A 24,739-nucleotide genomic window follows, 5' to 3' on the forward strand; every position below is an offset into this window, starting at 1 on the left:
GATAACATCCCAGTTTTAACTATATTCCATATCAGGACTTGGTTAGTCAAGGTCCAGGGTACCTCAGAACATCTCCTGGGAAAAAATGCTTCCTTTTTTCTAAGCTTCACAGTGGTTCTAGTCTAAGAAAAGAATATGGAATGCAAACATAGACATGCACAAATATTTTCACGGAAACATCAATTATAATGGCAAGAATCTGGCTATAGCCCAAATGTCAAAATATTAAGTTACAGGAGTTAACACAGACTATGATAGTCACAGAAATATTTTTGAATTGTTTAATGATCAAAAAAACCCCTTATGATGTATAACAGTAAGGAAAAAAAAGGCAAACTATGACTGTATGAACACTATGAACTTGTGACTTTTTCTGCAATTTCCCCAAGGGGGATGGATTGCTTTTATAATTTAAGTATAAAAAGATACATTAATGGCAGCATACTTTGATCAACAGAAAAACAATGTAATTCAGAATCCAGAAATCTGAATTTCTGCTCTGAATTTCTGCCATGCTGCTGCAATCAACTAGCTACTTATTTGAGCCTGAAATTCTGTCTGTATGGAGAATTTTGGTGGTAGCTCTATGAAGGCTTTGGGAAAAAAAAAAAAACGTAAACAGAAGAAGCAGTATTATCTTTGCCAGCCTCAGATGAATCCATTTAGGAAGTATCTGACAAGAAAACAGATATAATTAAATGTAGGTTATTATATATTTTAAGTTTATTTTTACAGTACTCACATTTATTTTTACTCCATTCCAGAGGAATTAATCTCTTCTAAAACCAAGGTAAGGTTACAAAACTTTTATAATACTTTTACATGCGGAATTAAGGAGAAAATTACTCATGAGTCTAACCATGACTCTGCAGGACCAGAAAGAATCTGTGAGATGCAGACGCTGGGGGATGGGGCTACGGCGGGGGACAGTACGACCATTGGATGAACTAGTTTCAAGTGGAGTGCCCACGTAATATAGTTGTTCCTTATCAAGGATTTAGTATTTTAGTAATTGCAAGGTTCAAGTCTTGACAATTATTATACAATTATGTCCAATAAGCAATCTTTTTTAAGTTCCTAGCCTTAACATAAATACCCCAAACGTTTGAAATCATCGTTTACAGGAGTCATATATAAAAAGAATAAGTTGCTCTAGAAAACTACAGTCAAACAGGATAGTAAGATTATATCCTCATTCAATCTAGGAAGGGCAGATGTCTACAAAATGTACCGCTGGGAGGGAATGATTATCCATTCGGAGGGAGATTTGGATCCGCGCAAAAACTCGTAATAACTGGTGGCGAGTCGCAGCGCACGTCCATCTAAAGAATCTGCAGTTCTCCTCTGAACAGGCTGTAGTTTGCAGAAACCCTGTGGGGATGAGTACGGTGCCAAGACATCCTGAAAACGCCAGAATACGCACCACCTGACTGCGGGAACGGTCAGAGCACAGGGTAGCCGGAGGGCTGCAGAACGAGCAAGGCGTCCTCCGCCCTGGGCCAGCCCCCTCCACAAAGGCAGCGGCGGGGTGGGGGGACTAGGGCAAGGCGCCCTACGAGAGGGTGGACTAGGGCAAAGCGCCTCGAATAAAGAACGCTCAGCGGGTGGCGAGGGAGACTAAGCACCACCCTCCTCAAGCCCCCTCACCTCCACGCTCTGTTCATCCATTGCCTCCGGCTCTCGGCGGGGCACTCCGCGACCCGCGGAGTCCGTGGTCTGACCTGTTAGGCGCCGGCCTGAGGTCACCAAGTCAAATCGCCGCGGAGAACAGCCGGGTGCCTACATTAGGGCTCTCCGACCACCGCCCCACCTGCGCGCCCCATCGCTTTAGGTTCGGCGCCAGCTACCCCCACTTCGCCATTTTTATCCGCGCGCCAGCCCTAGGGCGCAGTGGGAGCGTGAGCGGTAGCCACGAGCTTCTTTCCTCCCGGCTGAGCGGCCCGCCAGCAACCGAGTAGGAGCCTTGCCCACGTGACGCAGGCGCGCGCCTATCAAACCGCAGCTGGAGCCCGGCGGTGCTGGTCTTCCGCGACGAAGTTGCCGCAGGGAATTCGCAAACACCAACGGTAACCAGGGTAGCGGAAGGTGCGGTGTGAGAAAAGGCGCGGCCCGCGTGTACGCATGCGCGCAGGCCGCAGCACTAAGGGAGCGGACCAGCGGCGGGCGCCTAGTTCCCGCGGTGCAGGGGAGCACACGAGATTTGGCCGCTGGCTGCTGCAGGGTTGCGTGCCTTCGGCCCGTGTTAGCGCAGGCGGAGGAGGGCGCGGCGCGTGACCACGCCCCGCCCCCCTCAGGGGAGGGACGGCGGTCTACCCGTCTCAAACTTTTGCGCGCCAAAGGCTGGAGCCACCTGGAGGGTTTGTGGCAAATGCAGACTCCGGAGCCACACCCCTAGGTATTCGGACTCCGTGATTCTAGGGTGGGGCTCCACGAAATCATCGTTTTCAACAAATTCTCTCGGTGATTTGGCTGCAGGTGACTTGTGGCCCGCACCTTGAGAAACTGTGGTGCAGAGGATTCGTGGCTAGTGCTTCTTTCACGGGGAGCAAGCCCAGATTCTCAGGGTTTTAAGACTTCCGCCCCACGTACTGAAGCAAAGCTCCAGATTGTGAAGCCTAGAGCGGTAATTTCAGAGTCGGGAGTGGGAGGACGGGACCACGGACGGTGTAGACGTCAGACCCACACCCAACCACACTCGCCCTGCATTGCTTGGGGCTTGAGGTGAGCTGTCGCCGTGAGACTGTGGAAAGTGCAGGAGTATCAGCTGTATTCAGCTTTCCCATATTGGCGTCTGCTTTCTACAGTTTTCTAGTGTAAGAAATGCTTAAAGATTGCAGAAATTGAAGGTGTGAGGCAAAGGACGTACATCAAATTCTTAATTTGAGTTTAATTTTTCCTTTCCAGTTTATTGCAAACAACTGTTACACTTAACCGAAATTGAATGCACCTGAAGAGAATCAACAATTATCTAGGAAGAATTTCTTAAATATCAAAGCATTTGGACTTTCTTATAAGTAGTGGGCATAACAATTTTTTTTAACTACATGAGCCATGGACAAAGATATAATTTCGGAAGAATTGTGCCTGAAAAAATTCTTTCAGCAAAAATTATTTATGGTCTTGGAACTACATAGAGGTGACAGTGCACATCTTTTATACTAAAATGCCCTCAATTGTACATTTTAATAACGGCAAATGGTTAATTTTATGGTATGTGAATTTTACCCCAATTTAAAAAGTTACTTGTGAAACACGGTACTATACTACTTGGGATTCAAAGGGTAATGAGAAGCGGTCTTTGCAACCCAGCATAGCAGAAAGCAAATAGGAAAAATTACAATGTATGATAAATATTAAAATAGGTTCTTGTACTAATAGATATATTTGCCCAAGAGCCCCAAAATGTTTAAAGATTTATTGCAATAGTTCATAACAGTGGAAAATTAGAAAACCCGTACAACAAATTAGGGGTCATTGCTTGCAAGCACTGTCAGATTCTGGCTAACGTAAGCAAAAAAAAATTTAGTTGGCAGGATGCTAAACTGCTGTGTGTCGTTGAGAAACCTGTCGTGCTCTATTAGAATTCCTTAAGGAAAGGCTGACCTTGCCGTCCTCCTTTACCCACCCTCCGAATCTCCTAACTTGTGTATTACACAGCTTAAATGCCTATAAAAGAGGAACTGGTAAAAATTATGGTAAATTCATATATACAGCTGTTCAAAAGAATGACACGAAGATACCAAAAATATATTTAAGATAAAAAAAAAAGGGCACAGCTGCACTACAGTGTATGGTATCAGCCTATTTTTGTTTAGAATGTTTTTTAATTTGTATACATGTAGAAACATCTGAAAAAGTTGCAGTTATTTGGGAGAATAAGCATACTTATATTTTTTTAATTTCTCAAAATTAAAGTTGTATTTAAAATACAACCTAATTAAAATTAATTTGTATCACAACTTAAGACATAAAAACACTAGTAGTCACATAGGAGAAAACAATTATCCAGATGAGAAATAAAAAAGGTCTAAATTAGGTAGTAAAAGTGAAGGTAAAGTGAAGGTTGGATACAACAAACATTTCAAAGAATTATAGATTATAGAATTATAGATTTTATTAACTAAGAAGATAAAGGGATGCAAACTTTAATTCCAGCTAACAGAACAGTTGTTGTTAACAAAATAAGAAAATCAGTTAAATATTCTGGACATGCTCAATTTGAATATTCAGGTAGAGGTTTTTATTGGAAATTTGGATCTAGGTCTAGTGAAATAAGTTATACTTCGGAATCATTCCCCAAAAGGCAATAAATGAACCTTGGGAAATAAATGAATATATAAACAAGAGCAATTTTAAGAGGGATGAGGGGAAGAACCAACATTTAGAAGGTAACTTGTGAAGGAAGTCATAGAGGAAAAACAGTACAATCTAGTTTTTTTTCTGATTGAAAGCAAAACCCTTTAACACCAGTAACTTGTTAAGACCTCATGATACCACCATTTTTCAATCCCACCATCACCATCACATCCCAGAACCATACCATGACAGGAACTTCCTCAATATTAACTGCCTGAGTACTGAAGAAAAATAATATGTTACTAAGGTGTGACTTATTTATCTGTAATTTAAAAGGGGGGGGGTACTTTCTGTTCTCCAGATATTCAGAAGAGACAAGACGATTTTTTTTTTTATATGAGTATTGCTACTCCAGCTTTCTTTTGATTTTCATTTGTATGGAATATCTTTTTCCATCCCCTCACTTTCAGTCTGTATGTGTCCCTAGGTCTGAAGTGGGTCTCTTATAGACAGCATATATATGGGTCTTGTTTATGTATCCATTCAGTGAGCCTGGAGACAAGACAATTTTAACTGAAGCTACTCTTCCAACCCTGTCTGTCAGCTATTATAAGTTTGTTAATATCATAACAGAAAAAATTCTTTTAAAATTAAAGTATAATTCTATAACCTATAAAACTAACATTTGATACACTTTTCCTAATCTTTCAATGCCTTGTTTTTATGACATATATAGAAATATTTATTGAAGGATTACTAAATATCAAACCCTAATACTTTACCATCTTATTGTGCTTCCAGCCATCCTGACACACACAAGTCAAGTGGTTTGCTCAGGGTCGTACAGCTAGAATTTAAAACCTGTGTTTACATCTCCGGTATGAGTCCAAAGCCCAATCTTGACGACAAAGCTACAATATCTGCTTCTCCTCTTACCTATTTAGCATAGCTTTAGCATTTCCCAGAACATTAACAGTAATAATTTACTGGTAACTTGACCTTCTGTTGTATAGATATACCATGATTTACTTTCATATTTACTTGCCATTAGTTTTTTTCTTTTTTTTAATAAATAGGGAAGTTGACGCGTGCACATACACACACACAAATCAAACTGGCAAGTAGCGGTTGCCAGTGACCCTCTCATTTCAGTTTCTTAGCTTTCATATACAGTAGAATGAACAACTACAGTAATATAGACCAGAGAACAAAGTTAGTATTGAAGTATAACAGGGACAATCTAAAACAGCGTTTGAAAGCAGAGCTCAGGCTGCTCAACATTAGCAGGAAGAAGGAATAGGACAAAAATAAAAGTGAGGCTGTCACAGAAAAGCCAGCTTATTACTAAGTTAGGTTTTATGGGAGACTGTTAAGTCACACATTAGCAGTCTCACCAATAATGTGGCCACATCTGCAATCAGAATTTTCAATAATAAAATTATATACATATGTATAACATAATACAAATTTTTTTCCTATCCTTTAATTTCCAAAGCATGTTCATTCACATTTGACTGACTGATAGTACATAATTTTCTTTTACAATAGGCCAGGACATCTGTGTTATCCTGATTATACAAAAACAGATACAAAATGGTGTTGAGACTTACTTGCCTGAAATTACAAGACTAAGTGTATATGCATATATATATATATATATATTTTTTTTTTTTGGCTGTGTTGGGTCTTTGTTTTTGTGCGAGGGCTTTCTCTAGTTGCGGCAAGCGGGGGCCACTCTTCATCGCGGTGCGCGGGCCTCTCACTATCGTGGCCTCTCTTGTTGCAGAGCACAGGCTCCAGATGCGCAGGCTCAGTAGTTGTGACTCACGGGCCTAGTTGCTCCGCGGCATGTGGGATCTTCCCAGACCAGGGCTCGAACCCCTGTCCCCTGCATTGGCAGGCGGACTCTCAACCACTGCACCACCAGGGAAGCCCCCTGCATATATTTTTTTAAAACTCTTTATTTCCATTCCATCCCTTTGGCTGAACATTATGAGTACAATATCTGCCCTTCTTGTATTCCCCTCTCTTGTGGAAGGCATCACTATCCAGTAACCCAAGCCAAATCTCCTTTGTCATCCTGCCACCAACAGTCATCAAATGCTAACAAGACAGCTTCCTAAATCTCTCTGGAATTGATCTCTTCCCCATTAGAGTTCCCTTTTGCAAGTCCATTTCTTCATCATAAGTCTGACATGTGAGCTCTTAATTGCTCTGCCGCAGTTTTCTCTTCTTCAGTCAGTGGTAAGAGCTACAAAACAAATGACAAAATCTTTATTTCAAAAACCCTTAAAACGACAAGGTCCTACTGTATACCACAGGGAACTATATTCAATATCCTGTGATAAATCATAATGGAAAAGAATATGAAAAAGAATGTATATATGTATATAACTGAATCACTATGCTGAATAGCAGAAATTAACACATTGTAAAAACTATACTTCAATAAAATAAATTTTTTAAAAATTTAAAAACATCTTTAAACACTGCTAAATTAACTTCTGCTTTGTTACACCAATAAATGTTTCCATAAGTTCATACTATGTATGTAATCACAAATTTAGGAAGGCAAGGAAAAAATACATATTGGCTATCTATATACAAGCTACTTTGATGTTTGAGTTTCCAAAGAACTTGCAATTAAATTGAAGAAACAAGACCAAGAAATCAAACAATTTAAGGACAGTAATTTAACAGAACCAAGGAAGTCACATTTGAACACCATATTCTAAAAGTATTTTGAAAAATAAGTGGGAACAAAAATAGTCTGGAAGTTTCTTCAGAAGTAGAGATTTGGGTTAAATTTTGAAGGATAATTAATATGCTTTTATCTGCAAGTAATAGAGACACATTTGAAAATGGATAAATAAGAAAATGTATTATCATTGCACAATAAATACAGAAGAAGGGCAGGTTTCAGGGCTGGTTTATGCTCAACAATGTAAGGGCTCCATTTTTTCCATCTAACAGCTCTGATATCCTTGATGGTGGCTTTATCCTCAAGCTGACAGGAAAGTGGCTCTAGCAGTGCTAGGTATCACATCTGTGCACAATGTTTAGAAGAAGTAAAGCTTTCTCTTCCCAGGGGTCTCTCAGCAGTGAGGAAACTCTTCCTAATTTCCTACTTTCAGACTTTCCCTCCTCATATGTCATTTGGGTTACAAACCTATTTCTGAACCAATGTTAGTTAAAGGAAAATCCATTCCCCTTGCAAATCAGGCACACCCCTGAAGCTGAGGATAGCAGCAACTTTACCTCAGGCCTGAGTCTGAGGAATGGCACACATCTCAAGAGAGTCAGTAATCTTTTAGGCAGGAAGAGAGAATAGATGCTGAGAAAACAACCAGTGAACAGAATTCACAAAAGCAGGTAGGAGCAGCAAAAGCAAAGGGAAGGGGACTTCCCTGGTGGCGCAGTGGTTAAAAATCTGCCTGCCAATTCAGGGGACACGGGTTCAAGCCCTGGTCTGGGAAGATTTCCACATGCCGCAGAGCAACTAAGCCCATGCGCCACAACTACTGAGCCTGCGCCTAAAGCCCGCGAGCCACAACTACTGAAGCCTGCCCTCTGCAGCAAGAGAAGCCACCGCAATGAGAAGTCTGTGCACCGCAACAAAGAGTAGCCCCTGCTCGCCACAACTAGAGAAAGCCCACGCTCAGCAACGAAAACCCAACGCAGCCAAAAATAAATAAGTAAATAAATTTATATATTAAAAAACAAAAAACAAAGAAGAGAAGCCGAAGGCAAGTTGTAAGGGGCTTTCACAGAGCAGCAACAAACAGGCTAGCTGAAACACAGGGTTAATGAGGAAATAATAGGAGGTAGGATCTGAAGAATCACTCAAATAGTTACAAATCTGCTCAACTATATAGGTCATCTCTAGAGAGACTGCCAAATCTGGAACACCTCATACCTACAGAATCAGAATCTCTAGGGCAACGCTGTCCAATAGAACTTTCTGTGATGCTGGAAATATTCTGTATCTGCACTGTCCAATCAGTAGATGAAGGACTGAATTTTTAATTTTATTTAATTACTTTTAATTTTAATTTATATAGCCACATGAGGCCATTGGACACCCCACCTGGTTTCATTTATCAAGCCAACATTTGCCCAAAATGTTCACATGGATAAATGAAAAACAATTATAGGCCTTACCGCAGCCCAAATAATAACAGAATTTCCCTCTTCTGTCTCAAAAACAGGAAATGGTTATTATTCTGGCAAGACTTTGTTCTGCATGAATCCATGTTTCTCATTGTTATCTCTGAAATTCAAGAGATTTCAGACCATCTGTTTATAAAATAAAACTTCAAAGAGTTTTTCCACGAGTTAACTAGTCTAAGATGTGTAGAAATTTTTCTTCTTTAATACAAATGTTTCAGAGCATCGATGGGATACCATACATTCTTTTTTATTTTTTTCCATTCTATCTTTAATGCCTTTTTAATTTTCTATTTATTGCTATACTTTTGTTTGGGAGGGGTTGTTTTGCTATTTTCTATTTGGAACAAGTTTAGTCCTTTTTTTTTTCTTCTGATGGTCACCTTTACAATTAACTATATTTAAACCTCAGTGTCTTAACAGCAACTAAAAAGATCAGGAAATTAATATGTATTCCCTTCCTTCCACCTCCTTTTCTGTTCTTATCTCCCTATTTATTTTTTAATATTACCAATTCAAGTTTTTTTTAAGTATTATCAATTCAAATATACATTTTCTATGCTTCCAAATGAAAAACCACTCAACTTGATAAAAATCATAGCAAGATAATAACTGAACCGTTTTACTTTGTTTGCTTTCTGTTGTTTATGAACAAAGGACCATTTGCCCTAAGTAGACATCCCTTTCTTGTTCTTCATGTTCCCAAAATAATTTTAAAAGCCCTTTTGGTTATTTTAGAAGTTTTCACAATCCTCAGCTCAATCTAGCCTTTGGCTTTCTTAACTATTCTCACAGTTCTGACCGTGTATGTCTAATATGCCTCTTTTTGTACTTGAAATTCCTTTACACGTCCTTTACACTCTGGGCTCATAGAACTATTTTTGGTTATATAACTCTCTATAGATGCCATTCCCTTTTCTTCCACATTTTGATCATAAAAATTTTCTCTTAACTTTCTACTACTATCTCATTTCTAAACTAGTGGGTACAAGACCCACTATACCCAACATTTCCCAACTTGGCTATCACTGATTCTAAAACATGATCTCCTTTTTCAAGGTTTATAACCTGCCTTTCAGTCATTTCTCCTTATTTGTCATCATCTGATCCAAAGTGAAAACCCTTAGTTTCCTACCTTTGATATAATTATTCCTCATTTCAGATACTTCTTTTAACTAAATGAAGATTTTACAGATATTTAAATGATTTGGCATCCCCTATCACTATCATAACTACTTTTCTGTACCACTTTTTTAATCTCAGAAATATGCCATCTATTTATTGTATCTAATGGAGACAATTTTTAGTAAATACTCAAAGAATCATTTTTCTCTTTCATTTTTCTCTTTACTCACCCCAATTTATTGTGCTTCAATAAATTCATGGATTTCTATACATATATGTTGATATATACATTCAGAACTACTCTTAGTCTCTCTTCAAGATTTGTTTCCTTAGAACAAGTTTATGTGCTTCTGTTGTCAGGCTCTGATCACATGTACAATGAAGAATATGTGACTTGATTTTATTTATAAAGGTTATTACATACATCTTTTTTGCATTTTATTTATTAGCAGGTGATGCCACCCATACTGTTTAAATTCCTGCTCCCTGTTCCCTCTGTGCCCTTTTTAATTGCCCTCCCCTCTTCCACAATTTATTTCTCCATGACATAACACATACATTTAAGGTGTCATTTTACGATTTTTACCCAGGCACTGTTCTCTTTTCCTCCATTGGTAACATAAAGAATTCTTGATCAAATTAACCTGGGTAATCAACCTTTGAGATCTACTCTTGCTACAAGCCTATAATTCAAGTAGCTTAAGCCATAATTTAGTTCGGACTTGGCAAATAAATACCATGTATGCTGCCCCTAGCAGCATGCCACAGCAGATAGCTTTTTTGCCATGCCCAGACACAGCTCCTTAATACAGCATTCTAAGCAGGTATTACCAGTTAACCGATTGGAGTTAGCACCAGAAATTAAAACCTATTGGACATCTTTTGTCCAGATAATTAAATTCAACTCTATGATTCCATCTACATTAGGCTATCTTTTCTTTCAAAAGCCCTCACCTTTGCGTTGTAAACGAAAATGCGACCAAACTCTTCAATTGGCTGTTCAAGATGTTAGTGCCTAGGTCAGCAGTTCATATTCTTTTTCCTACTCCGACATATCTAAAGAGTTTTACACATCAGTGATAGAGGATTACACTAAATGAGATTCTTACAGTAAATGAGAAGGGGGTACAGAATGGAGGAAGAGGATGAAGGTCAGGCTTACCCAAGCCCACCAACCCAACTGAAGAAAAGGAGAACTAAAAAAAGTCACTGGGGGCTTCCCTGGTGGCGCAGTGGTTGAGAATCTGCCTGCCAATGCAGGGGACACGGGTTCGAGCCCTGGTCTGGGAAGATCCCACATGCTGTGGAGCAACTAGGCCCGTGAGCCACAATTACTGAGCCTGCGCGTCTGGAGCCTGTGCTCCGCAACAAGAGAGGCCGCGATAATGAGAGGCCCGCGCACAGCGATGAAGAGTGGCCCCCACTTGCCGCAACTAGAGAAAGCCCTCGCACAGAAACAAAGACCCAACGCAGCCATAAATAAATAAATAAATAAACCCAAAGTTAAAAAAAAAAAAAATGTCACTGGTATAGATGCTTTCTAGATTTCTCAGTCTCACTAGTTCTTACAGGAACCAGCAGAACTGGTAGATTTAATAAGTATTAGGAAGATTTCTCTTCTGCCATGGCTACATAATCCAAGACAGAATACCTCTTCATTAACCATGTCAAGTCCACCTGCTCATTTTAAACTAAAAGGAGGGAGACTTCCCTGCTGCCAATGCAGGGGACACGGGTTCAATCCCTGGTCCGGGAAGATCCCACATGCTGCGGAACAACTAAGCCCACGTGCCATAACTACTGAAGCCCAGGTGCCTAGAGCCCGTGCTCCGCAACAAGAGAAGCCACTGCAATAAGAAGCCTGTGCACCGCAACGAAAAGTAGCCCCACTCGCCGCAACCAGAGAAAGCCCGCACGCAGCAAAGAAGACCCAACACAGCCAAAAATAAATTAAATTTATAAAATAAAGAAGATGAGAGCTATTATACGTAAGGGAATCAGGAAAATCTCATTTCTATCAACAGTTCCAACTGCTGAATTTCAAAATGAGAGTTACTGGGGATTTATCTTTCAAAGAGAAATTCAGAATTAAAATTCTACAAATCCAACTGGTCAATTGAAAGCATTACCTTCAGGTCTGTTTGCTTTTGTAGTTCTTGTATCAAGGTCACAGTCTTATTGAAAGTAGCACAAATGCGGCTCTTAGTCTCTTTATGCTCGACAGCAATTGGTTTAAAGCGTGCATGCAAAGTTTGATAGCGAGACTTTATTGCTGACAATTCCTTTAAGAGTGTAACAGGATTTTTCTACATCAGGAAAAAAATTAATATATATTAAACCTGGAAAGGAAAAATTAAGCTTCTTTTAAAAATTAAAATATATACAGCACATTCTACCATCCATTTAATAGAACACTGTATTTAATTATGCAACTATGGGACAGAGGATGGGAGGAAGGAAAAAAGAGAGAGGTATAAGACCTACATCCTATTCTCAAGGAATTTAAAGCCTAGGCACAGAAATAACCCCTCCCCTGCACTCACACACACACACACAACAGCAATATTAAACAGCAAATAAGGTCACATTAGATACGTAATATTTGATGTATTGCTCACAATAATTAATTACACCATACTTCTAAAATACAATTCTAAATGTTATTTTACAGAAGGTGATTTAAGGAACTATTTTGATTTGTTGAATAAGACAACTTGAAACCACTTATGATGAAATTCTTTTTTTTTTTAATTTATTTATTTATTTTTGGCTGTGTTGGGTCTTCGTTGCTGCGCACATGCTTTCTCTAGTTGCGGAGAGCTGGGCTACTCTTCGTTGCCGTGAGCGGGTTTCTCATTGAGGTGGCTTCTCTTGTTGCAGAGCACGGGCTCCAGGCGCGCTGGCTCAGTAGTTGTGGCTCACGGTCTCTAGAGTGCAGGCTCAGTAGTTGTGGCGCACGGGCTTATTTGCTCCGTGGCATGTGGGATCTTCCCGGACCAGGGCTCGAACCCATGTCCCCTGCATTGGCAGGCAGATTCTTAACTACTGCGCCACCAGGGAAGTCCTGAAATTCTTAAATATACATGGGGCTAAAGTATGTATGAGCACCAATTCACTGACCTCACTATACAAAATGCATGCCAACTCAAGCAACTATATTTATAAATTACATTAGTTTTTCAAATTCATTTTGGAATATAAATAACCACTACTCCATAAAAGACATTTCAACCGGGTGCTTTCTGCCACTTGGTAATTCTTTTCATTCCCTGGTGGTTTCTTAGCAAACCCTCCAATACTAGCTATTCCAAACTTTCTCCACTCCCTCCAGTTTCCATCCACCCCCTTCTTAGCAAAAGACCTCACCCCAACTACTTTACTGAGAAGACAGAAACCATCTAGGAGTTTCTACTCCTGCCTTTTCACCTGAAAATGAAAACACTACGGACATTCTGATCCTTACTTAGCCCCTAACACTACCACTATTTTTTTTTAAAATAAATTTGTTTATTTTATTTATTTATTTTTGGCTGCATATGGTCTTCTTTGCTGTGCGCGAGCTTTCTCTAGTTGCAGCAAGCAGGGGCTACTCTTGGTTGCGGTGCGCAGTTTTCTCATTGCCGTGGCTTCTCTTGTTGCAAGGCATGGGCTGTAGGGGCACGGGCTTAAGTAGCTGCAGCACGCAGGCTCAGTAGTTGTGGCTCTCGGGCTCTAGAGCGCCGGCTCAGTAATTGTGGCGCATGCGCCTAGTTGCTCCGCGGCATGTGGGATCTTCCCGGATAAGGGCTTGAACCCGTGTCCCCTGCATTGGCAGGCAGATTCTCAACCACTGCGCCACCAGGGAAGTCCCACTACCACTATTATTGTTGTGTCCTACCCATATCCTCCAGAACCTTAAATTTCCTATATTTCAATAACCTTTTCATATCTCCCTCTATACAGACCTCAAATATATATAGATTTTTCCCTATACTGAGGGGAAAATTAACTCTTCTCTTGACTGTTGCGATTCAAAACCAGTTTCATTTTTCTCACTCCATTTGCCACCAACCTTCTAAGTCCTATAATAATACACTTCCTAGGCCTTTTTTTTTTTTTTTTTTTTTACTTACTTATTTATTTATTTATTTATTTTTGGCCGTGTTGGGTCTTCATTTCTGTGCGAGGGCTTTCTCTAGTTGTGGTGAGCGGGGGCCACTCTTCATCGCGGTGCGCGGGCCTCTCACTATCGTGGCCTCTCTTGTTTGGAGCACAGGCTCCAGACGCGCAGGCTCAGTAGTTGTGGCTCACGGGCCTAGTTGCTCTGTGGCATGTGGGATCTTCCCAGACCAGGGCTCGAACCCGTGTCCCCTGCATTGGCAGGCAGATTCTCAACCACTGCACCACCAGGGAAGCCCCCTAGGCCTTTTAATAATAAGTGGCCCTGGGACTTCTTCCCGGGAAGATCCCACATGCCGCGGAGCAACTAAGCCCGTGCACCACAACTACTGAGCCTGCGCTCTAGAGCCTGCGAGCCACAACTACTGAGCCTGCATGCTGCAACTACTGAAGCCCATGCCCCTAGAGCCCGTGCCTCGCAACAAGAGAAGCCACAGCAATGAGAAGCCTGTGCACCGCAACCAAGAGTAGCCCCCGCTCACCGCAACTAGAGAAAGCTCTGCGCACAGCAACGAAAACCCAAAGCAGCCAAAAATAAATAAATAAATAAATACAATTAAAAAGAATAATAATAATAGAAGACCCCATAGACTAGAGTCCTTTGCCAAATTATTTTAAACAATCAAAAAGTCAGACTTGCTCTATAATTTTGATACCCCTCTTTTTGCCTCTCCTTATTTCTTTCCTATTCTAATCTTCTTAAAATGAACTCTTGATTTCCATAAAACTATACTATCTTGGTTATCTTCCCACTCTTCAAGTATCTCCTTCGAGGACCCTACCTCATGGCTATAGTCAGAGGCTCAGTTCATGGCCCTCTACTCCCCTCTTCTCTGGAGACCGATAAATAAAGATGATTCTAACAGGAATGAATAAGAACAGAAAATCTAACTTAAAGACTGTTAAAATAACTCTGCAGAGAGTGATCAAGACCTATGGCATGAAGAGTAGAAGCAGGAAAACGACAAAAGAGAGACACCATAAAAAAGTTTAAAAAACTTATAGTATGTTTGATATGGGCAAAGAAATGATAGATGACACCAAATGTATAGTCTGGCAAATAGTGTATATTAAGATGCCTTTTGGGATATCTACTCAGTAAACACCCCAATGACACTGAGACCTGCACCCTAACCCTTCATTTCTCATAATGTATCTAGATATTCTAAGAGATTGCCAGTAGAAAAACTGGAAAATACAGTCAAAAAAATATCCTAAAAAGGAGGGGGGAAATAGACAAAAATGAAAATTGAAAGAAAAGATAAGAAAAATAGAGGATAGATTCAGGAAGTCCAATATTTCAGTAATGGGAAAGGCCACAAAAGAGGATTTCTTTTCTTATGAATATATAGGTAAGAAAAGTTATATGACTTTAGATTCACGTGTTTCATATTTAAAGAGCCCCACCAAGTGACAGCACAGTTAATGAAAAGACCTATATCATAATCATAAAATAATTACAAAATTTCACAGCATAGATAAAATATTCTTAAAGTTCCAAGACAGATAGGTGTGATGCAGGAGTTGGGGGCGGGGGGGGGGGGGCGGGGACAGAAGGTATAAAATAAGAAGGAAGACAAATACAACGGATCAGGAATTAGAATGGCATCTATTTCTCAACAACAACACTGGGAGCTAGGAAACCACAAAACAATGATTTTAAAATTAAGAGAAAATAATCTCTAGAATTCCATACTCAACCAGACCATCCATCAACTAAAGGATTAAATAGGGTTAAATAAATACATTTTCAAACATCTGACATCTCAAAGAATGAAATATATGATCCAAACTAAAGGGAGTAAAACAAAGGGAATTACCGAAATTATGGTAAAGAAATTCCCAGCCATGCAGGAAGCCTGTAGAGCCGAAGGTTAGATTGGAGCAGGAGGACAGACAGCACACAAGGGATGTGAAAGAAAATGAAACTTAGGGATCATATGATGTGTCTGACAATGTTGACAGGAGTTTATCAGTTCTGGTAGAAAAGTCTGAGGCTGAATTAATGATAAATGCATAGAAAAACTAAGAAAACTGAAGGGGGAAAAAAAAGAAAACAATTATTAGCTCCAGGAAAACAAGGTGTGTAAGAAAGTAAAAGCAAACATAGTATATTGCGTGACTTGGATAAAAGCAATATTTGCAGAGCCATAATTACTGTGGTCTGAATGTGTCCCTGCAAAATTCATTTGTTGAAACCTAACCCCCAAGGTGATGGAATTAAGAGGTGGGATCTTTGAGAGGTGATTATGTTAAGAGGGTACAGCCATCACGAATGGGATTAGTGCTCTGATAGAAGAGGCCTTAGAGAGATCTTCCCCTTCTGCCATGTAAGGATACAACCAAAAGTCTGCAACCCAAAAGAAGGCCCCAACTTGACCATGCTGGCACCTAGATCTAGCACTTCTAGCCTCCAGAACTGTGAAAATAACTTTCTGTTATTTAAAAAGTACCCAGTCTAGTATTTTGTTATAGCAGCCCAAAAAACAGACTAAGACATAATAATATAAACAAATAGTGAATGGATATATCCAGAAATTGTGAAGATGAGGATACTTATGGATAGTAAAGTATTTAATCTTTATCTTCAATAACAGGAAGTTATTAGTAATAACAGGTAAAATATATCGCATATTCTGGACCAAACAGTTCTAAACACATTATGTATATATATATATTTTATTCTCTATTAACCTACAAAGTAGGCAGTAATAAACCATTTTATAGATGAGGAAACTAAGTACAGAGAGGTTAAGTGACTTGCCTAAGATCACAATGCAGAGCTGGGATTTGAACTAGAATAGTCTGTATCCAGGAAATCAGTAGATATTTCACATCAGAGGAAAAATAGCAAAACAAGCATACTACTTAGAAATATAGAGGTAAATACAAGAAGATACTGAAATAAAAGTGTGAAACAAGGAATTACTGTTTGTAACTATGTACTTCTGTGACTTTTCTAATTATTTATAAAAATTAATTTGACAAAAATAAAAGTTTCAGGTTGGGAGGAAAATTGATTTGAGGGTAGAGGACATCAACTGTGAGATGGCAGGGGATCAGGCAAGTATAAATGGTCTTTAGAATGGAGCTCAGTAGTGAATTGACCAGAGAACTGTACATATAAACCATAAGAATAACGAATTCCCCAAATATTGATACAAATTTATAGGGGAAAAAATGTGTTAAGAACAAATCCTGATGATCTCCCAAACTAGGAAAAAAGAAGGAATTGGTGAATAAGGTGTAAGGAATAAACAGCCATAGAGCTAAGAGTTAACATAGGGTAGTTAGTCAATTACCCATACTACATGTTTTGTGACAGTAACTGGATCTAGTAAAATTGAGATGGCAATGATTAATTCAGGAAACGTGATTTTAGGACTTAGCACCACACCACAGAGGAAAACATTATTGTGCACACAGCCTATTTTGAGTGACTGGCTTCCTGGGAGCCACCGTGTTCTTTTATTAGTGTTTGCAAACTATTCTGCACTTTATTTAATTTTGTGCCTATAACATTTCAATTCATTTTAGGGTTTTATTTATTATAAGTGGGTGATCACTTTTGGTAGCTCACAAAAATATACAAGAAGTGCTCTGGTTATGACAGTGCTAGTGATGAGGAAGAAGAAAAGCCAATATGTGAGCAAAAAACTCAACTAAGTCTTTTGAAAGAATCAAAAGGAAACATGCCATTAATTGTGTTACTAAATTTAAAAGAACCTACAGGACTTCCCTGGTGGCACAGTGGTTAAGAATCCGCCTGCCAATGCAGGGGACACGGGTTCGAGCCCTGGTCCAGGAAGATCCCACATGCTGCAGAGCCAATAAGCCCGTGTGCCACAACTACTAAGCCCACGTGCCACAACTACTGAAGCCTATGCGCCTAGAGCCCACGGTCCCTCTGCAACAAGAGAAGCCACTGCAACGAGAAGCCCGCGCACTGCAACAAAGAGTAGCCCCTGCTCGCCGCAACTAGAGAAAGCCCACGTGCAGCAACGAAGACCCAATGCAGCCAAAAATAAATAAATTAATTAATAAAAAAAAAGAATCTACAGAGAAAATTCTTGTAACATAAAACAAAATTAGCTTTCTGTAACAAATATAGGGTGATAAACATGGTAATAGAAGCTTGTAGTTTACTGCATCTTTATATCTACCTACGTCTATTTTAAAAGTCTATTTTAAAATGTTGAGTTTTATACAGAATTACTGACAGTCTCCAAATACACATCACAGTCATTGGCACATAGTAATGTTCAATGAATATTTACTGCCATTTTACTGTGTAGAAGTATTAGAAGATAGTGCTACTGGATGTTTACTTTCTTGTTCATTGATACATATATAATCATTAGAACTAATGCCAGTGAAATCTACAAAGACTAAGTTCATGGTTTTCTTCCCAAATATAACACACAAAAAAGGATAATTATTGGATAAATATTACAGGTGTTTAAAAAGTTATAGTTCCTCAAAAGTTAGCATAGAATTATCGTATGATCCAGCAATTCCATTTCTGGGTATTTATACAAAAGAATCGAAAGCAAGGAATCAAACAGATATACATCAGGTATATATATATACCAATGTAGCATCATTATTCACAATATCCAAAAGATGGAAGCAATCCAAGTGTCCATTGACAGATGAATGGATAAACAAAATGTGGTATATTACATACAATAGAATATTATTCAGCCTTAAAAAGGAATGAAATTCTGACACAGGCTACACCATGGATGAACACTGAGGACATTATTCTGTGTGAAATAACCCAGTCACAAAAGGACAAATATTGTATGAGTCCACTTATATGAGGTCCCTAGAGTAGTAAAGTTCATAGAGACAGAAGGTAGAATGGTGGTTGCCAGGGGTTGGGGAGAAAGAGAAATGGGGAGTTATTGTTTAATGGATGCAGTTTCAATTTGGAAAGATGAAAAAGTTCTGGAGATGGATGGTGGTGATAGCTGCACAATGATGTAAATGTACTTAATACCATGGAACTGTACACTTAAAAATGGTTCAAATGGTGAATTTTATCCTGTATATTTTACCACAACTTAAAAAAAACAAAAAACTAATAATGTAAAATCGTACAACTGTTTTGAAAAACAATTTAGCAGTTCTTCAAAATATTAAACATAGGGTTACCATGTGGCCAGGAATTCCACTCTTAGGTATGTACCCAAGAGAAATGAAAGCAAATGTCTACACAAAAACTTGTGTGTGAATGTTTATGGTACTATTATCATAATAGCCAAAAGGAGGAAACAACCAAACTGTCTATTAACTGATTGAATAAATAAGAAAATGTGGTGCAGCCATACAATGAAATATTATTCAGCTGTAAAAAGGAATGAAGTACTGATTCATGTTACAACCTGGATGAACCTTTAAAACATGCTAAGTGATATCCAGAAAAGATGAAAACTCTAATTTGAAAAGATACATGCATCCCAATGTTCATAGCAGCACTATTAGCACTATTTACAATAGCCAAGACATGGAAGCAACCTAAATGTCCATCAACAGATGAATGGATAAAGAAGATGTGGTATATAATGGAGAAAAGACAGTCTCTTCAGCAAGTGGTGTTGGGAAAGCTGGACATCCACATGTAAATCAATGAAGTTAGAACACACCCTCATACCATACAACAAAAATAAACTCAAAATGGCTTAAAGACTTAATATAAGACATGACACCATAAAACTCCTAGAAGAGAACATAGGCAAAACATTCTCTGACATAAATTGTACCAATGTTTTCTTAAGTCAGTCTCCCAAGACAATAGAAATAGAAGCAAAAATAAACAAATGGTACCTAATCAAACTTATAAGCTTATTTCAGCAAAAGAAACCATAAACAAAACGAAAAGACAACCTACGGAATGGCAGAAAATATTTACAAACGATGGGACCAACAAGGGCTTAATTTCCAAAATGTACAAATAGCTCATACAACTCAATATCAAACAAACAAACAACCCAATCCAAAAATGGGCAGAAGACCTAAATAGACATTTCTCCAAAGAAGACATACAGATGGCCAACAGGCGCAGGAAAGGATGCTCCACATCACTAATCATTAGAGAAATGCAAATCAGAACTACAACGAGGTATCACCTCACACTGGTCAGAATGGCCATCATTAAAAAGTCTACAAATAATAAATGCTGGAGAGGGTGTGGGAAAAAGGGAACACTCCTATACACTGTTGGTGGGAATGTAAACTGGTGCAGCCACTATGGAGAACAGTATGGAAGTTCCTCAAAAAACTAAAAATAGAGTTACCATATGATCCAGCAATCCCATTCCTGGACATATATCCGGAGAAAACTCTAATTCAAAAAGATACATGGACCCCAATGTTCATAGCAGGACTATTTACAATAGCCACGACATGAAAGCAACCTAAATGTCCATCGACAGATGAATGGATAAAGAAGATGTGGTATATGTATACAATGGAATACTACTCAACCATAAAATAGAATGAAATAATGCCATTTGCAGCAACATGGATGGATCTAGAGATTATCATACTAAGTGAAGTCAGAAAGAGAAAGACATATCATATGATATCAGTTATATGTGGAATCTAAAAAAAAATGATACAAATGAACTTATTTACAAAACAGAAATAGACTCACAGTCATGGGAAACAAACTTATGGTTACCAAAGGGGAAGAGGCGGGGGAGGGATAAATTGGAAATTTGGGATTAACGGATATACACTACTGTATATAAAATAGATAAACAACAAGGACCTACTGTATAGCACAGGGAACTATACTCAATATCTTGTAATAACCTATAATGGAAAAGAATCTGAAAAAGAATATATATATGTGTGTATGTATAACTGAATCATTTTGCTATACACCTGAAACATTGTAAATCAACTATATGTCAATTAAAAAAAAAAAAACATGCTAAGTGAAAGAAACCAGACATAAAAGGCCACATATTGTATGATTCCATTTATATGAAATGTTCAGACAGCAAATCTGTAGCGTTTACAGAAACAGAAAGTGGATTAGTAGTTGTTGGGAGCTGGCCAGGGGCAGGAGAAGTGGTTGTTAATGGGGAGAAACAGCTAATGGGTATGGGTTTCTTTTTGAGGTGATGAAAATATTCAAATATTTATCGTGATGATGGCTGTACAATATACGAAATTACTAAAAATTCCAATGAACTAAATATACTAAAAAACCACTGAACTGTATACTTCAAAAGAGTGAATTTCATGGTATGTGAATTATAGGTCAATAAAGCTGTTTTAAAAAAAAAGTTGTAGAAGAAAAACAACTGGAAGTGTAACTAAAATGAGAGATGGAAGGTGGAAGAAAAGGGGAAGCCCCACATGAAATGTCTTCCACATGGTACTCAAAAGATACCGACTCAGATGAGTGCTTTGGCCAGTCAACTAGGTGGTACCACTGGACCAGAACTGGTTGGTTGTTCTTCAGTAAAAGAGAAAAGAGGAAAAGACAAAGAAAAGGTCAAGTCAGTTAAGGAGGTAGAACAGTTAAAACTGTACTCCCATAGAATCCTGGCATTCCATTATTTCATGTAAAGCAGTAAAAACTGAACATTCACAATGCTTTCCAATTTTATATAAAATGTTATTTTAATTTGCACTTCCACTCAATTCCCCCCAAATTTTAATTGTATAAATTTTTTGAGAAACAGTAAAATATGGTATTTCTTGTCTGCTAGCAAATGCTATAAAAGATAAACAGTAATGGTTTAAGTGGTAAATTAATGTTTTAAGTGCTAAATTAATGTTAGCAGACAATGCTTAAAAATTGTCTGCTTTATCTCTATAGAGATAGGCGTGTGTACATGTAGTTATAATTTATGGCATATAAACAGATAATATTTCTAATCAACCTAAACTTAGAAATAACTAAGTACATAATTTTATGCAAAAATCACAGTTCATATAACGAATTTAATAGTATATCATCATCTTCCTCAGAGAATATCATGACTGCTAGGATTTCTCCCCTCTTATTTAGCCGCTCCCCTAGAGGTATCTATATTCTCTCAGAATTTCAGAGGCTTCCATAGTGGTTTACATCTCTGGACTCAATAAGTCTTATTTATGGGTTAAAAAAAAAAAGGAGCCACAAATTTCCTTGACTATGGGTACAATCTCTCCAATATTTCTGTGACCAAGTTTCCAACACAAAAAAGATTCTATAAATTTAATACTTAATAATGTAATTGCTATAATCTACTACTATTAGAAATACTATCAGAAAATCTTTTAATAAAATATTCTGTTAAAAAGACATTTCTTTTTCAGATTACCTTGCCTGCTGAATCAGGATAATTAGTCTTGATTTCATATTCCAGCCTGTACTGAATGTAATCCAGATCAGAGTCAGCCTTCTGGAACTAAAGATCAGCACAAATAATTATTTCATGAACCAAAAGACGTATTACTAAACATGATACTGTAACTATTCTTTTTTCTTTATATTTTCACATATTTTAATACGATATACACTGATTTTGAAAATATGGAAATAGAAAAGTATATAAAACCTCCATCATCTAGAACATTGGTCCCCAACCTTTTTGACACCAGGGACCGGTTTTGTGGAAGATGATTTTTCCACGGAATGGGGGGGTGGGCAGGGGTGGGGATAGGGGATGGTTCAGGCTGTAATGCGAGAGATCGGCAGATGAAGCTTTGCTCGCCCACCGCTCACCTCCTACTGTGCTCACCTACTGTGCAGCCTGGCTCCTAACAGGGGGTTGGGGACCCCTGACCTAGAATACCCATGCTCTATTAAGAACTAGCAATGGCTTCAAGAATTCCCTAAGGTTACTAACACTCTCATCAAATAGGCAGTTTTTCTACCTCTGGTAGGATATGTAGTTTCAAATTAAAACACTGAACAAACTTATTTTCAGGGATACTCTGGCTGTTAACATAATTTCCAACCCCATTAACCAAAGAACTACAAATATGTGCCACACAGACCAAAATTGGAAGACTTAAAGAGTCATAAATTACACAAAAAAAGCTACATTAATACAGGAGTAGCAGTCTGAATAACTCCAATTTATTTAACCTGGGTCCTAGCGTGGGACCTTGATCTGCAGTAAACTTCTAAGAGAGAAAAAAGCAGAAAACTGCCATAGGCTGTAAAATACGTGTGCGTACATAGAGAAAAGTTGGGAAGGATATATATCAGGGTGTTAAAAGTGGTTTATTTTTGAATGTGATATAATCTACAAATTATTCTTAATTTGGGGGAATTCTAAGATCTTGTAAGATCTTTTACAAGATCTTAAAGCATGTACTGCCTTGAATTTGTCAGGGAAACAACCACCATCCTTTGAGTTTACTGTGAAAGGCAAAACATGATTTCCTTAAGGAAGGTCTCCCGTTCGTAGCCCACAGCTGAGGAGACTTTCAGACCTTTCTGTCAACTTAAGCTCTGGACTGAAGATTGCTTCTTGAAAATTTGGAGCCTTAATGGAAAGAGTATAAACCAACAAAAACTGTTAAAAGTAGTTCTCAGATCTAATGAGAAGCAGTATACAGATATTTTTATTATACAAAAAGTAAACCAAGGGTTCTACTTTGGAAGGTAGAGTGAGGAAAAAAAAATGGTTCTCAGAAGTTAAAATGCTTCTGAAGTCAGAAGCTGTCACTATTGAACAGAATTTCAGAAAGAGATAAACTAAAGCTTCCATCACTAATAATTTCTCTCATCATTGGCCTAAATTTGATTGGAAAACTTTGCAATTAATAAAATTCTATCTTTATAACCAAAAACTTTGAGTAGAAATTGAAGAAAAGAGTCAGACTTTGTTTCTAAAAATTTTCCAAGAATCAGTATCTGATTTGCATCTCTAACAGCAAGAAGTTGCTATGAGCCATAAAAACAAATGTAGAAGTTCTCTATTTAAAAAGTTTTCCAAAAATGGAGGCATTTCATTTGTCATATATACTTGTTCTATTAGCTGCCATGATTAAATCAATCAATAATTAGACTTCTTTAAGCATATTAGTAATTACTATATATGTATGGTTATATATATAAAGAAATTCCTGTTGGCATAATTCCCACATTAAAATATGCTCAAGATTTATCTTTTCCTTTATATAAAAAAGTACACTAACCTGTATGACATGTGGATGGAAAGTAGGGGGAGGGGATGGGGTAGAACAAATCAAATTAAGCAAAGGCTCTACACACTGAAGACCTGATTTGTTTTAATTATTGAAGTAGACCACAATTCTGTAGCTTTATGTATTATTCAAGGCCTTGTATAACATGCTAAAGCATAATTTTAAATAAAAGTTTTTAAAACTTATTAAGTTACCACAAAATTCTTAGGATTATGGGATTTGTTGCTCCAGGGTTACCTTAAAATAGAATCTCTATTCTAGGAGCCCTTGTTTATGGAACAGATATTCTTAAGCCTATATGTTTTTTAACTTGATATTTTAGTTCTGCTTAAATTTATCTAGTATAATCCCATAGTCCATTTAACAATGACTTCTCTTCAAGAGAGTGGTTTCAGCTATGGCTTCACGTAATACCTGGGGGTCCACAACGTACTAAAATCACCAAATAGTACCAAAAAGAAGTGGTTCCTTCTCTTAAGTAATTTATATTTTAGTAAGATACCAGGGGCTTCCCTTGTGGTCCAGTGGTTAACACTCTGCGCTCCCAATGCAGGGGGCCCATGTTCAATCCCTGGTCGGGGAACTAGATCCCACGTTGCACAACTAAAAGATCCCACATGCCACAACTAAGATCCCGCGTTCTGCAACTAAGACCCAGCATAGCCAAATAAATAAATATTAAAAAAAAAAAAAAAAAAGATACCAAAGAGTGTGCTTCCAATAAATGGCATCATGGAGCCGGCTAAATTTTTAGGAATTTTAGCAAGCCAATTGTTAAACACAGGCATCACTAAAAATTAAATTATTAAATTTACAACTAAATAAATTATTA

At 38.2% G+C, this 24,739-nt stretch overlaps 2 protein-coding genes and 1 pseudogene across 18 annotated transcripts in view; 1 reads left to right on the forward strand and 2 right to left on the reverse strand.

Annotated features, from left to right (window-relative positions):
- Positions 1 to 2,133, reverse strand: part of TRIM37 (tripartite motif containing 37) — a 282,148-nt gene extending 280,015 nt beyond the window's left edge. For 7 of the 16 annotated variants that reach the window (XM_082439948.1, XM_082439952.1, XM_082439951.1 and 4 more), the window contains exon 1: positions 1,648 to 2,118. In XM_082439948.1, the coding sequence (XP_082296074.1) occupies positions 1,648 to 1,668 (21 nt within the window). In that variant the 5' untranslated portion in view covers positions 1,669 to 2,118. Of the gene's footprint in view, positions 1 to 1,647 lie in introns of all 16 variants that reach the window. The other 9 variants (XR_014257253.1, XM_082439942.1, XM_082439944.1 and 6 more) reach the window with 5 other exon arrangements.
- Positions 1 to 24,739, forward strand: part of LOC309649739 (synaptosomal-associated protein 23 pseudogene) — a 424,755-nt pseudogene that overhangs the window by 322,317 nt on the left and 77,699 nt on the right. The gene's annotated exons all lie outside the window — the stretch shown is intronic.
- SKA2 (spindle and kinetochore associated complex subunit 2) overlaps positions 4,218 to 24,739 on the reverse strand; it is a 31,812-nt gene continuing 11,290 nt past the window's right edge. Inside the window, exons 2-4 of the mRNA XM_082440196.1 lie at positions 22,071 to 22,157; positions 11,718 to 11,894; positions 4,218 to 6,547 (exon numbers count right to left, since the gene is read on the reverse strand). Coding sequence (XP_082296322.1) covers positions 6,479 to 6,547; positions 11,718 to 11,894; positions 22,071 to 22,157 — 333 coding nt within the window. The 3' untranslated portion in view covers positions 4,218 to 6,478. The remainder of the gene's footprint in view (positions 6,548 to 11,717; positions 11,895 to 22,070; positions 22,158 to 24,739) is intronic.

Source organism: Balaenoptera physalus, assembly GCF_965194825.1.
Source record: "Balaenoptera physalus genome assembly, chromosome: 20".
NCBI lineage: Eukaryota > Metazoa > Chordata > Mammalia > Artiodactyla > Balaenopteridae > Balaenoptera > Balaenoptera physalus.